This window comes from Amyelois transitella, chromosome 6 (assembly GCF_032362555.1).
Source record: "Amyelois transitella isolate CPQ chromosome 6, ilAmyTran1.1, whole genome shotgun sequence".
In the NCBI taxonomy this organism is placed as follows: Eukaryota; Metazoa; Arthropoda; class Insecta; order Lepidoptera; family Pyralidae; genus Amyelois; species Amyelois transitella.
This window is the reverse complement of record NC_083509.1, coordinates 3,480,215-3,495,373: the sequence shown is the minus strand read 5'-3', so window position 1 is coordinate 3,495,373 and position 15,159 is coordinate 3,480,215. Positions and strand designations below refer to the sequence as shown.

General features: G+C 34.5%; 1 protein-coding gene across 1 annotated transcript in view; it reads right to left on the bottom strand.

The window, feature by feature from the left end:
* Positions 1-15,159, bottom strand: part of LOC106139223 (uncharacterized) — a 30,789-nt gene that overhangs the window by 11,352 nt on the left and 4,278 nt on the right. Inside the window, exons 2-3 of the mRNA XM_013340618.2 lie at positions 13,762-13,860; positions 7,200-7,287 (exon numbers count right to left, since the gene is read on the bottom strand). Of these exons, the coding sequence (XP_013196072.1) occupies positions 7,200-7,287; positions 13,762-13,860 (187 nt within the window). The remainder of the gene's footprint in view (positions 1-7,199; positions 7,288-13,761; positions 13,861-15,159) is intronic.

Sequence of the window (15,159 nt, the reverse complement as noted above, 5' to 3'; positions counted from 1 at the left end):
TTGCTGCGTACATACTAATTTAATATTTAACACTATGGATAGGCCAAGTTTGCAACTTAGCTTGATTTTCATTGATGTTATAAACGATGACAGACGTCAGATATAATAATGTTGTGTGGGCTGTGCTGTATGTAACGTGAACCTTGATTCTCTCTCTCATCTCTGCGTATTCTCTCTCTATAATCTGTTACCTTGATTATGGTGTTATTATAGAATTTGGATTATTCCAATTTATGTTGGTGCAATTCAGATCCTATGGGTATGCTTTTTTTTTGCTTGGGCTTTTGAGGGACAAAAACACTTAGAACTTTATAGGTAGACACTGGATTAATAAGAAAATATTTTTCATTGGTTTAATAAGACACTTTCTATCACATTTTTTCACTTTGTGTCGACTGGAGCATCGATAACCGATATCAAGCCAGGCCTTCCTTGGCTTGCTGGCAAAAACAGGTTGAGGCAAGGCACAAAAGTGATAACTGCGCATTTCCCTTTAAAATCGCCATAAATTTTGTATGACCAGGAAAATTGGTAGAACCACGGGTTGGCGGAAAGATAGTGGTTACATTAGATGACATTCACATTACCCAACCATTTGAACTGAGATCGCTTTTTACAAAAAGTATGAAAATAAGAGACAGGGTATACAAATAAACAGACTTGACACCCCAAATTTTGGGTAATTCATACGTAACTAATTCTCGGAATAGCAAATTGTTATCTTATTTGGGCAAAACTAAAAGCTTTCTACCGCATCAACGAATGATTTGTTGATTGTATAGCCTGATCAAACAATACTTCAGTTATAATCCGCCTTTCTGTTTATTTAGTTCAAGCTCGTATTGTGGAAACAACGTACTTTTAGTTATAAGATACAATAACATGTGCAGATATTTTTCTGTTAGATAAATCTTTGTTTTGTTAAAGTGTGTAAAATGTTAGATATACTCGTACGCGTATTAGACGATGCTTACGAATTAAGGATATAATCAAGTATTTACAACTAGGTATCTGCTTGGCAAGTTTTGATTAAATCGATTTCTGCCATGGAAATAAAAATTTACAGATTAGTGCAATTTCGTCTTTGTGATTCAGTGACCTATTTTCCTTTTGTATACAGGTATAATTAATAACAGTCAGTTCCAAATTCAATTATCACGTACACAAAAATATGCTAAGTAAGGTACTGAATGGGTGTGGATTTCGCGAGAAAACAATACGAGGCGTTCGACACGTTCCATTAAAACAATAGGTCGGATTCCGGAGTCACCGGGTGGTAATGAGAATTCTTTGCGACGCCTGTGTCGGGAACGGCGCTAATGAATGTCGATAAATATTGGATTTGTCAATTAAATGTGTATTAAATCTTTTAATAAAAATACCCAAAATTTGATGTCCTAAAGCTTTATTGGACGTGTGTGAATTTTATTCGTTAAGTAAATATTTACAACAATGTTTGTACGATAAAAGAGAATAAAGTGATTGTAAATAGCAAAAAAGAAGAAATAAGTAATTTTTTCTTTTTTGCTGTGCCATACTGGATCGAGTTTGGCTGATCAACCAATTTTACTGCGTCCTCTTTATCAAGCTCTTTGTTAATTCTTGGATCAGGTTTGTTGCACTAGATGACTTGACTATGTTTTTTCCAATTACAAAGCAATGTTAATTTTTCTGGTAGACAACGACTTTTGGAACTACCAATTTAACATAAAATCGATACTTATGCTACAAAGAATCGTTGGTTCTTTTCTATGTCACGACCGTCAAGTCAAAGTGAAATCAAAGATTAAACATTAAGAAATAAACAAACAAAGTACATGTTCGATAAAACCTGAGGAATTTAAACCTCAGAAGAACTTTAGAGAAATTCTTTGCAGGGTTGCACGAAATTACTTCCAGTGACTGATGCGAGGGTCTTAAAAGTAACGACGGAGTTCTGACGAAGAATTGTTTCACTTATTCGCCCTCAGTATTTTATTGTGTGTAATTTAAAGCAAACACCCACTTAGTGAGCTAGCTTAGGGAGTAATGGGAGCGGAGACGGGGAGATATCCTTGTTCAAAGTTTGCTTTTGTTGGTTCACTTCGTTGTATTTGTACGCGCTTCTAAGTTTATATTGCTACACTACACTACATACACTGGTATTTCTTATATCTTTTATACGTATAGAAACAGCCTGCGCATTCATGCATTAATAGGTTTTAGATCTTAGTATTGGCCTCCCTCAAGATAGCTGCGCCGGCGCAAATACCGAGAATTGCTTTATTTGGAGATATAATACTACTCAAGGCAAATACTGGGACAACGTGACACAGAGCATCCCCCGTGCGTCACTCCTTGAAAGGATATAACCAGGACTAAAACTTGAGGAAGAAGACTATACCAAGATTCATGTCTCTCTCTTTCTCAGCTTTGCTTGTTCTCGGTTGCATCTTCAGAGCTAAGATCCGTTTTCAACCCTACATTTAGAAGTTGTTTCTCTCTATATTATCACAAACCTGTAATTATACCATAAAACTTGATTCATTGTAATAAGATTCGAAGAGTCCGAGATATATAAAATAAAAGTACGTTAAGCTTCGTAATATTAAAAGTAAGGATAACCTATTCTTGGCTATGTTATTGTCAAAAACATGTATTTGCCGAGTCTCATATGAAATAAATAACCTTCCGTCCCGATATTCTTCTGTACTTTGAATATTTTAAAATGGATGAGCCTATTTTCAGCAATATTGCGCCGAGCCAGGGCTGTGAACGATACATTTTAATACGTCATGTGGCGCTTCCTTTAATTTTCATAAGCCAGTGATGGAGGCGGTCTGCCGGCGCGGGAGTGATATATAACGTCATTTGTCTTCTCTGCTATAACTCATGAGTATTGCGGTAGGAAAGGCAGTAAGTGCGATTCGTTTAACAAAATTATATTAGATAAACCTTTCTTTTAAATAAAAGTTAAGGTTAGTACAAATGATATAAAATTGTTTATTTTTTTTACCCTACTGTATCAAGGGTTTTTCGTACTTATATTTATTTGTTTTATCATAACATATAATTATGTCTATATCCCCGGACAAAGCCAACACTCATAAAATACTGAAAAGGTCACGCGGTTGACTTATTGATAGAATTGAGATTAAATAGTGACAGGTTGCTAGCCCATCGCCTAAAAGAGGAACCTTAAATATTAAAACCTATCCCTTAATATCCATTTACGACATCCATGGATAAAAGATGGAGTGGTTCTATTCTTTTTTCTGTTGGTACCGGGAACCAAACGGCACATATTTATTTGTTACTCGTTTTAAACACTAGATAATAATATAATATAAGACCGCTTGAAAAAAATTTCCTACGTGTTCTTTCCTAAAACAATGTGTACGTGGTAATAGTACTTATGGAAGGACGTATGTTATGAAATATACATAAATTGTTTAGTATACGTATGATTGTATTCGTTGTTAGTTTAAGTCGACTATTGCGAAATTTCTCCTCTAAAAATGTTTTTACGTACGTTACGTACCTATTAAATGGACATTTTTGTCAACTACAATATCAATAACTTATTTAGTTATTAATTTAAAATCGTTAGTACGAAATACAATGTACTTTTAAAATGCACAATCACTTTAAATTCAATTAAAATTAATCTGGTCGGACCGCTGTTTCATCACATCGTTCGGTTTGCTGTAAATCCATCACGGAATGAAATATTGATACGTTTTTCACAAACGCAGTCAGACTAGTCAACACTGTTTTTGTCTTTATATTTTTATTAAACATGTGTTTTAAACACATCTTAGTTTACGACAGTTCCAAGTCCTAGTCGTGAAAAGTTGAGATTACCACTCTATTTTGGCTTTCCTCTTCATCGGCGGCGGATATTCAGAACATATTTTCCTACAATATCCTTTATTTTTCAAGTTTTAATGAAGTTGTTATAAAACTATTTGCACCCAATGTGCCAAACTCAAATTCCCATTTTGATGGACAGATAGACTTCGCATATATTATATATAAGTATGAAAATATGGATAAGAGGAATAGATGAGTTAAGTAATAACTAGGTACGAAGTATAATAAAATTAAATATATAAAAGTAACATCAGTACAAAATTAGCGTAGCAAATTTATTCTTACATGCAAATATACCAACAAAACAAGAAAAAAGTATATCTTATTCAGAAAATCAGACCTGAAATGCATGAAACAAACGTGACTGTACGTTGTATAAATATTTAATGACCTGAATGGCCTGAACCACGTCTTGAAATTCAAAAGAGCTTCCGTCCGACGTCTGAATAAATAGAAATGTTGATTTTACAGCAAATGACTGAAAGAGGATAAATGTCAAATGTTGGTAATTCCGGTGTCGTGACGGCTAAGCCGATTTATCGATTTCAGTTGTTAGATTTTAATTGGCAGGTTTTGCTGCTAGATGTACAGTCACCTACAGGGAGATTTAGCCCACCTGTGGTTTGGGTAGGTGACATGGCAGGGGCATGCTTCTTTGTAGACCATGGTATTTATATCTTGTTTCAGTATCTAGAAATTATGTGCCAATTATAAAGAAAAAAGTGTTTATCTCTGTTTATCAAGATCATGACATTTTTAAAATCCTGATTGGTTATGTGTTACGAGTATTGTAAAAGGTAGGTATGTAATAAATTATAGAGAGAGCTTCTGTGGTCGAATAGGTAAGGTGCCCGCGTAAAATGCGTGATGGCGCTGAAGGGCACAGATTCGTATCCTACCTCGGCCATATACCAATAACTATTTTAAAGATTTATGTACATTGGTTTCCATGGTCAAAAGCATACTCCGGGTTCTTCTCCAGGGTGGTGAGGATGCAATATACGAGATATTACTAGGATAAAATCACGAAACCAAATAACCATCTCCAGATTGCAAAAAGATGTTACTGAGCAGCAGTATCGTTAATTAAACATTAATTTTCTGCTCTTTGGTTCGTGTTGTGTTAGGAAATATTCGGGATAAGTAATTAGATGACTTTTTGCGGTTACACATACAAAGACTGTTTTTCATGTTTACTTTTATGTTTGTAGTATATCCCATGTTATATTTTTTTATTGTACGCTTCATTTTCCCGGGTCTTCGTTCTATTGACAATTTAAAGATATAGTTTCCTAGTGGTCAAGCGTCAAGGTCTTGAGCGTTCCATAAGTATAAATCTTGCATCAAAAAGTTTCATAATAAATAAAATAGGAGTTTGTTTCTCGGCTATAACAACCCTTATTTATTTAATTGGACATGTTCGTTGTGCTCTCGGTCTGTTTGTTGGTACAAAAGATCATTACTACGTGCTAACAACAGTCATTTTAAGTTTAGTTAATCGATTTTTTCGATGACTCGCGAAAATATCGGAATAAGCAGCATAATGAGCTGAACGCCAAAGAATGAACCTTTTTTATGGAATTCATTACTCCGTAATTGCCCCTCTCAGTAAAGTATGGAGAGGAGAGATGAATAGGAAATTATGCTGCTTATTTCGACATATTCTATTTTAAGTGAAGAGTTTCTTATTTTAGATTCATCGGGAAAATTAGTAAAAACTGTATATATAGTATTACAGACACCTTCCTGCGCTAGAACAAAATCAAGCACCACACACACCAAGGTCAGAAATCAGAATTACAATATAAATTTTTTAAAATACCATAATGTACTTAATTTATGGGAGTAATTATAACTTTATGTTTAACTAAGTCTTCATTCATCATATTGCATGGCATTTTACAGCGCAGTTGCAAAGTTGTCAAATAAATCTCAAAATTTCATTTTGCTGTTACTATCTTAAGTTGCGAGTGACGTCACATTCACTTATCACTTCTATAGTATTATTGCGAACTCTATGGCTGTTAGTGTCTTTTCTGAGCTCTCCATATTTTTGTTCTCCTACAGAGATCCGTACTTTATACGAAATTGTATTCTTTTGTGTTTATCCGGCACGCAATTTTTATACCTATTTATAGAAATTGACGGCTTAGTTATAAAAATTTATAGGGTGTTTTATGTTCTGCGCAAAAACGTGTTTAAGTTCTGTCTCAAAGAGAAAGTAATAACTCCTATATTTCATGTGAAGATTAAAGAAAGTCTAACTTTTGACTCTCATCTTTCATTATTTATGTCTGGCGAATTTATTACGAAAAACTTTATCTAAGTTTATGTAAACTAGAAATACACATTATTGTCGAATTCTTTGTTACTCAATATTAAGAACATTTTCAAATACTTAGTCTTAAAGTCTGGTAAGTTCTTATGGGTAAAATATATGGTTTTGTTCAAAAATTAAAGAACCAGAAATTAAGTTTACCTAACTCTTTTTTGTCAGATTACCTATTTTTTAAAATGAATTTATAACGAACATAAATCGATATTGCATGATACAGCACGATACGCTTCTTACTTATCCAAGACACTCGATTGAATATTTGTTTAACTTCAAATATCTAATTTTCATAAAAATGAATAATTTCTAAAATTTAAAAGTCAAAACTTATATAAAACTTTAAATAGTGCTTAACTTTTTCTGGCTCTAAGCGGATTTTTGTACAGTCCAATTCTACATAGACCTCTTACAAAGACATCAAAACACTCTATTAAATGAAATAAGTACTCCAGTGCGCCCCATCCATCAAGTCACTGACACAATAATTGGAACGGTGAGGAATAATAAGCATCGTGAGTGCCTGTTTGGAAGGCATAAATATTTCTGAAGGTTATTGAGTGGATGGATTCCAATTCTGATTTTTAGAGGCCTTTGTCATAAAAGTTATACATAATTCCCCGTATTTTACGAATTATACGCAACTTTTTGGAACAAAGCTTAGTACTTAATTGAAGTAAATAAATTTATAAAATATGACTAAAATTTTTAGTTCTAAATATAAATTTTTAGCCATTTGAACCCCTTTTCAGAAAGTTTTTACTGTTTGCTATTGAAAATCGTATTTTAAAGGCTTAGTCGTAATTTAACGACTTTAGCGTGTAATAAAAACAAGTTTAGTGAATGTAGATATGATTATGTACTCATAATTTAAACCAGGCAAATTAAAACAAGTTCCAATTTTTTTAAAGTTCTTATCAAGCCTAATTTCAAGACAGTTAAAATTTTGAAAACCTTTTGAAAAAATATTGCGGATGTTTATCCAAGTAATTTTTGATTTGAATATTTTGCTTACCATAATATACATCGTCCAGCTCTTTGTATCTCTTGGCATTGACTCCGATTCTCCAACTATATAACAGCACCACTAGTATTGATATATTCTGAAACAAAGAAAAATGATATCGCTTAAGCAATCATGGAAAAATAAAAACGATTGGGTATTCATTTGAATTTGGAAGAAATCACTCATAAAATTTATCTTGAAACATCTTTCAGATTATCAAACTTCACTCAATCTTTCTTTCTTGGCAGACTCCAAGATGCGAAACCAGCATTTAGGGATTTAATCAGATTTCCATTTTAATATACATACATCATTAATATATTGGTTTATATTTATTTGTGGTAAAGTAAAATAGATTTTCATTCAGTTACTTTTTCTCTTATAATGCATAAACTATTACTTTCGCATTTAATTTTGCACGAAACTCGCCCGCAGAAACAGTCAAATAAAAATATATTTATTTACAAACCGTGCGTATTTATACATTAAACAGAATCTCCAGTTTATACAATTATAACTACAAATTTAATTAATTGCACTTAATTTACATATAAACGCTTTTAATAACATAATGGAGTCGCGATGTTGAAAATTAATTAAGAAGGACACCATTTAGATTAAATCTTCTACTGTGAAGCTCTTTTCTACGCCCATTTTAATTAGTATCTTAATTCATTCGTGACTTGAATCTTTTAGCAAGTAAGCTTTTAATTAGTATAGTAATTATCATTTATCGGGTTTTATTATTTTATCGCCTATGCGAGTGTTAGTGGTGTCTTTTGTAAAACAAATAAAAAGTATGCTATTTCAACACCGGCAGTTTTATTATTTAGTTAGTATTTTAAAAACTTTACGTAAGGTGTTATTACTTACAGTAGCTGATTTTCTTGGAGCAAAGGAAAAAACCGTATAAATTAAGTACCTGAATCACATTCAACTATGCTCCAAACGGCAGTGAAAACATGAATATATTTTAGTTTAAATGAAATTGAAACCCAAACATTCCATTTCAAAAAACAATATTTAGCCACATAACCCTTACATACGAATATAAACGACCCAAAGCTCACAAAACAAACATTTTGTGTTATCAAAAACTTTATATTACTCTCGGTAAAATCAATCTGGTATGCACTATTTTTTTTAAACCAGGATAAAAATCATGGTGCTGGTAAGTAAGGCTGGGCTTGGAATTAATACCTTCTTTTTTAGTTATCTGATTATTGAAAAAATCAACAATCATTACTACAAAAGAAAGCAAAACACTTCTTTTGACTACTTAGTTGAAAATCACTTTAATTTGTTCCGAGGAATAGTTTTTAAAGGACACGAGCCAGATGCCGGGGAAAGTTGTCCAAACTTCCGAGATGCATGTGCAAACTTGTGCAATAGAGGAGGTTATGAGATTTAAGGGCCCGCCTTTTGGCCGTATTGCAGCTTGATTTAAGTGGACGGAATTGTTTTACCGACTTTGATATTTTTCTAATAGTTTAGCATTACAAATCAATTTTGGTTCTTCTTCCCTCTGGCGGTTACATCCTCACCTCTAGAGTGGAGCCCGCGTTGCGCCTTTTGGATCATGATCTTACGAGTAGATGGGGTTAGTCCGGTTTTTACACGAAGCGACTCAAGTATGATCTGCTTAACCTTACTCATTTTTTTAAATCGTATTCTAAAGCCAATGTTGAAGTCATCAAAGACAGTTTAACTAAAAGACATAATCTTGAAACTAGTCAAAGAATTTCAATTATACACGTATTTATTACATATTTTAACATTAATGTGGCCCGGAGTGTTAAGCCATCGAAATCTGATAGGATATTCAATGTCCTTTCTGAACAAAGTACAATTAATTCTATGCCAAAAGTTAAGCTACCCAAGTAATGAGAAGGGTCCATGTCGAGATTCCTGAAACAAATCACGTGGATAGGAGAGGATTGCTTTCACATGAAGATAAATGAAGCGGAGTCTAGGGTTGCAGCGGAGAGTAATTAGTGGGAACACTGTAGGTATAAGTTCCTTGTATTTCTCAAGACGTGTTGGTATCAAACATAGGCTGGCAAAATTTTCTCAAACATGAACAGCTAATTGCCAAGAGTACGGTCATATAAGATTTGTAATAAAAAAATTAAAGAAGCCGTAACTAGTAAACATAGCAGCTGCTGGTTGTCAAACTATAACGTTTTTAATAACATAATAGGGATGATGACAAAGTCTTTAAACAATATAAATTACTTAAAAGGATGATTAAAAACACGTTATTGAATATGTTACGTGAGTTTTTAGTTTTAATTTCGACGCCATAAATGTTTTATTCAATCAAAATATGATGGAGAGTCCATTTAAAAAATTCAAAATAACTTAAAAATTCCAAGCTATCTGTAAACAAAAAAATAATGAAGCAATTTTTATTAAGATATCATATACATAATAGTAGGTGCTACTTTAATTATTCATAATTAAAACTCGCAGTCATAATTAATTACGTTAAAATAATGCGATTTAGCGATGATAATCGGGACCCTCATTAAACACAGCTTGCGATCTTGACAATTAATATCAAATAGAACTTTATGGCCCTCATTTTACGAGTCAGTAAGTAGAGTAGTTTGGGAATGTAATTATATATTTATTTTATTAGTAACAACGTTTGCTTGTTTATCACAATTACTTGGTTTAACAAATTCAATTGCGGCTACGTTTAAATCTATATACCTATTTCTGTAAAAATTAGGAAGAAATATGTACATGACCTTTCAATTTACTTAATGTAAAAAAACTTTTATCGAATTAAAAGAAAATTGGATTTTTAATAAAATATGTTGAAATAACGTTACTTTAACTCATAAGCTATTAAAATAATTAAGTATCCGTTTTTCTCAAAAGCATTTTTCTTTTATAATAGCGTAATTTTTAGTTACGGCATTGTAAAGGCCATCAAACGTCACAAATCTACACCGAAATATTAAGCTGTAATAGCCATTCTTAGAGCAATTTGACTTAGTCCACTGTTTCTGGCATAGGTGTGAAGAAATGAGGAATATAATTTTCATTCCATCACACCTACTAACAGAGGTATGTTGGAGTGAAAATTATATACCTCATTTCTTCAACGTAAATTTACGATTTTGTGAAAGAATAAACAGATGTTTTATCTATCAACTCTAACTTTCGTCCACGTTATGCTTTCTAATCTTATCTAATTGAGATAGTGAAGATTCTGAAAGAGTGTGATCCACGGGTTCGAATCTTACCGAAGCTATGTACCGATGAACTATTGTATCGTAGCATATTTCTAACAGTGTGCCACAAAATAAAATCACTTGAAAATCCTTTCTTCAACTCCGTACTTAAGTTAAATTAAATTACCAATCGGCGTGGCATATTTTATATTTTCAGCAGTGTAGCCACAAGAATAAATAAACAGTTGAAAATCAAACTTCGTACTTAAAAGTAACACTACAAACAAAGTTAACTTTGTATACCAACCAATGTTAATGGTTAAAAAAATAATTACGGCCTCCTTGGCGCAGCGGAAAATATGCTTGTCTGTGACACCGGAGGTCCCGGGTGCGAATTCCGGTCAGGGCATGATGAGGAACGATCTTTCTCTGATTGGTCTGGGCCTTGGATGTTTATCCATATAAGTATTTATTATAAAATATAGTATTGTTGGGTTAGTATCTCGTAACGCAAGTTTCGAACTTAGTTCGAGGCTAACTCAATATGTGTAGTTTGTCCCATATATGTAAAAAAAAAGGTTCTCACGGTATAAAAAAACATCGTAAGAAAAACTTCATACAACTGGATGCGTAACCATGATCAAATATGGGTTAGTTGAGGAGTTTACGGATGACCAACTTAGGTATTATTTACCTATCCCACTACACCCATGGATGTTAACGAAGCCAAATTGATATTTGCATGATTTGTAACAACAACAAACAGGCGGATAGCAGCTGTTGGTATACGACATCGCAAACCGTGTCTCTGCAAACAATGCCGAGAACACGATCGGAAAATGTTTATTCAGGCGTTTATTACAGAGTATTATTATATACTACATACATACATATGGTCACGTCTGTATCCCTTGCGGGGTAGACAGAGCCAACAGGCTTGAAAAGACTGAATAGCCACGTTCAGCTATTTGGCTTAATGATAGAATTGAGATTCAAATAGTGATAGGTTGCTCGCCTATCGCCTAAAAAAGAATCCCAAGTTTGTAAGCCTATCCCTTAGCCGCTTTTTACGACATCCATGGGAAAGAGATGGAGTGGTCCTATTCTTTTTTGTATTGGTGCCGGGAATCACACGGTATAATATACGGATATAATATAATACATGTGGAATGTCGATGGTCGAATCAGTAAAGTGCGATTGAAATGCGTGATGCGCATAAAGGCACAGGATCAAATCCCATCTCGACTATGCACCAATGATTATTTACGACGTTATATGTAGGTACATTAGTTTGAATATTGATGTTCTTACAGGGAGGGACAATATCGCGAGCCTGCACATTCAGGCAACTGGATGTTTAACCAAAATATAACATTTGACGTCAATAAGTGATACGATATATGCCTACATTGACAAATTAAGAAGTGAAAATTAAAACAATTTACAATAAAACCTTTCTTGTAGAAAGCTTTCAATAAAAGAACATTTCAGGAATAGAAATAGAAGTGCCGTGTGGTTCCCGGCACCAATAAAAAAAGAATGGGCCACTCCATGTCTTTCCCATGGATGTCGTAAAAGGCGAGCAAGGGATAGGCTTATAAACTTAGGATTCTTCTTTTAGCTAGCAGGCAAGTTACCTGTCACTATTTGAATCTCATCTCATCTCAAAAGCTGAACGTGGTCTTGCAGTCTTTTTAAAACTGTTGGCTTTGTCTACCCCGTAAGGAATATAAACGTAACTATACGTATGTATGAATAGAACATATTTATGAAATATCAGCTGTGAAATCTCATTGTAACAAAAAATAAAGATTTTTGAGATACATTTCAGTGGAAATCTGTAATATTGGGACCTGGGAACTATTTCTTGGAAGGCAACCAAGCCGATTTCGATCCAATAAGAACACGTTACTACGTGTGGCGATTTCATTGCGACAACAGAAACTTTTCTCAAAGAATTTCCCGAACATTCTCTCACGTTTTCTCATGAAGTTGAAATTTTGCACTCTAAATATTAAGTGCAAACAAAAAAAAAGTTTATTTACAAAGTTGAAACCGGTATTAAAACCGGTATATTCCAAACTTTTTTGTATTTAAACACCTACCTCATTATAGACATTACACCATATTTCAAGACGAATTATCTAAATTGCTCACGACTTCGCTCTTATGAAATGTTAATTTTGCTTTAACTTTAAAGCCGGAAAAACTTTCACAAAGAACAATATGGATGTATATTCTGGAAGATAAGATTTTCTGTAAGAGATTGCTTCTTGTCTATGACTAAAACTCGCTCTTTTTTGGTCTATGTATATTTGAATTTTTTTGTCTACCTGGGGGCCAACATCAGTGACAGGGGATCCTGTGAGACGGAAATAAGGAGACGAATAGGGATGGCCAAAAATGCCATGTCTCAACTACAAAAGATATGGAAGGACCGAGGCATTTCACGGAAGACAAAAAAGAAACTTGTCCACACTCTGGTCTTCTCCATATTTAGCTATGGCGCCGAGACATGGGTCCTGAAAAAGGCTGATAGAGACCGCATAGATGCCTTCGAAATGTGGTGCTGGAGGAAGATGCTACAGATACCCTGGACTGCCTTCCGTACCAATGCATCTATCCTGCGTGAACTCCAAATCAAAACGAGACTGTCCACCACCTGTCTCCGCAGGATACTGGAGTTTTTCGGCCACATTGCACGGAAAGACGGTCACAACATGGAGCAACTAATGGTGACAGGCAAGGTTGACGGAAAAAGACCTAGAGGTCGCAGCCCTACAAGATGGTCGGATCAAATCCGATCGTCACTAAACACCGATCTCCATAAGGCCCTCCACGACGCAAAGGATCGCAACAGGTGGAAGGAAGAGATCAAGGAGAAAGTGATTCGGCGGGGGAGTCACGACCCTCAGCAATGAGGTATACGACGCGAGGAGGAGGATATTTGAATTGTTATGGTCAAAATTCAGATGAAAATTTATGGAAATCATGTCTAAGGGTTCGGTCATGTGGAGAGGATGAATGAAAACAGGTTGACTAAGCAGATATAAAAGGAGAGTGTGGAGGGAAAGGTCGGAGTGGGAAGACCTAGACGAACGTTTCTTGATCAAATTAAGGACGTCCTAGTAAAGGGTCAGGTCAAAAGTACCCGAAACCGCCGAGCTTGCATGAAGAGAGTTATGAATGTGGATGAAGCGAAGGAAGTATGCAGAGATCGTGGCAAGTGGAAAGAGGTAGTCTCTGCCTACCCCTCCGGGAAAGAGGCGTGATTTTATGTATGTATCTATGTAGGTATGTATGTCTAAGGGCTTCACTTCATTTCTCAAAAAAAATCCAATTAATTAGTTACGCCTCCATGTTGTCAGTAACTGTCTGACTAACTTACCAACGTATAGAGGGCGCTGGCGTACGCAGCATGTTTGACGTGCAGGGTCCGACAACAAGACAGCGTCGTGTCGTGCTCGTGCGCCGTCCACGCTTTCATCTGTAGACAAAGTCAATCAATCAGTCAACAATCAATCAAATTAACAGCTTTTCCCATGAAGATAGAAATTACCAGGAAGTACAACCAGTTGCTACGTACATGGTTGAAACTTTAAATTAAAAACATAAAATCACGTCTCTTTCAAGGAGAAGCAGAGGCTATATCTTTCCACTTTCCCTGCATACTTCTTTCGCGCCTTCCATATTCATAACTCTCTGATTCGTCAGTTTCTTGTCCTGGCCTTTTGCCAGAACGTCTCCGATCAAGGTACGTTCGTCTAGTGTGAATTTTCTTAATCGGAGATTTAACAACTTTGTACCATTTGCTTTGAAGTACAAGGTGACCCAGTGGTGCAACCTACCAAGAGTATTTTATTTCGATATAAAATTCTCTTTCATAAATAGTACGTCACTTAAATTTTTCATCAATCCAACTTACCTATGTAGTATGTGTATGTTTATTTTGTATGCAGTATATATCTATTGTCATATTTATGTATGTAAACTATTTTATATGTAAGTGTATACGGTCACCTATTATTCTTAATTATATAAAACTTTTACAGTAAACGCACCACCCGTGCATCCATATCATTTTGGTCCAAAGGTTTGACTGGCAGAGAATGCCTTGTAGCATAAAGTCCACCTGTTGTACATTTTATGTGCATAAAGTTTAAATGTATAAATAAAACGCACTTAATCCTAACCTAGCCCGATTTTTTTCGTGCCAACTCAATAGCATCAGACATTACATGACACGTGTAGGTAGTCATGATAACAATGCTTGTTCGTGACATAAAAGCTATAGATGATCTCATGTCGTGATACTGAGGTACTCGAAACGCTAACGATCAGAACGTGCATATTGTAGCGAGTGGGTAGTTCCAGCGTGAATGGTTCAATACACACATATTACGTCTTTATCCCATACGGTATAGACAGAGATGTTAGTTACATGCCTCAAATGAAAAGTCCATTTTTACATTAGAAAGGCTACGTTTAGGACATCTTTATAGGGAGTCTGTCCAGGACTTAATGATGAAAGCGAGTTATTTAAAATATCTCACTTCCTAATTATATAGTAAAAGTATTTCGAACAGATTCTTTTGTTTGTATACAAAACAATTTGACAAATTTCATCATAATTCAATCTGTATAAAATGTGTACGGACCTTTTTTATTCAATAAAAACATACAGGCCACTAAGAACTTCAAATTAAAAAAAGAAAGAGTGAGTAATTCGATTGTCATTGTCATTTGTCTAAATAAATTTAAGCAGTTACGTTACCAAAATAAACCG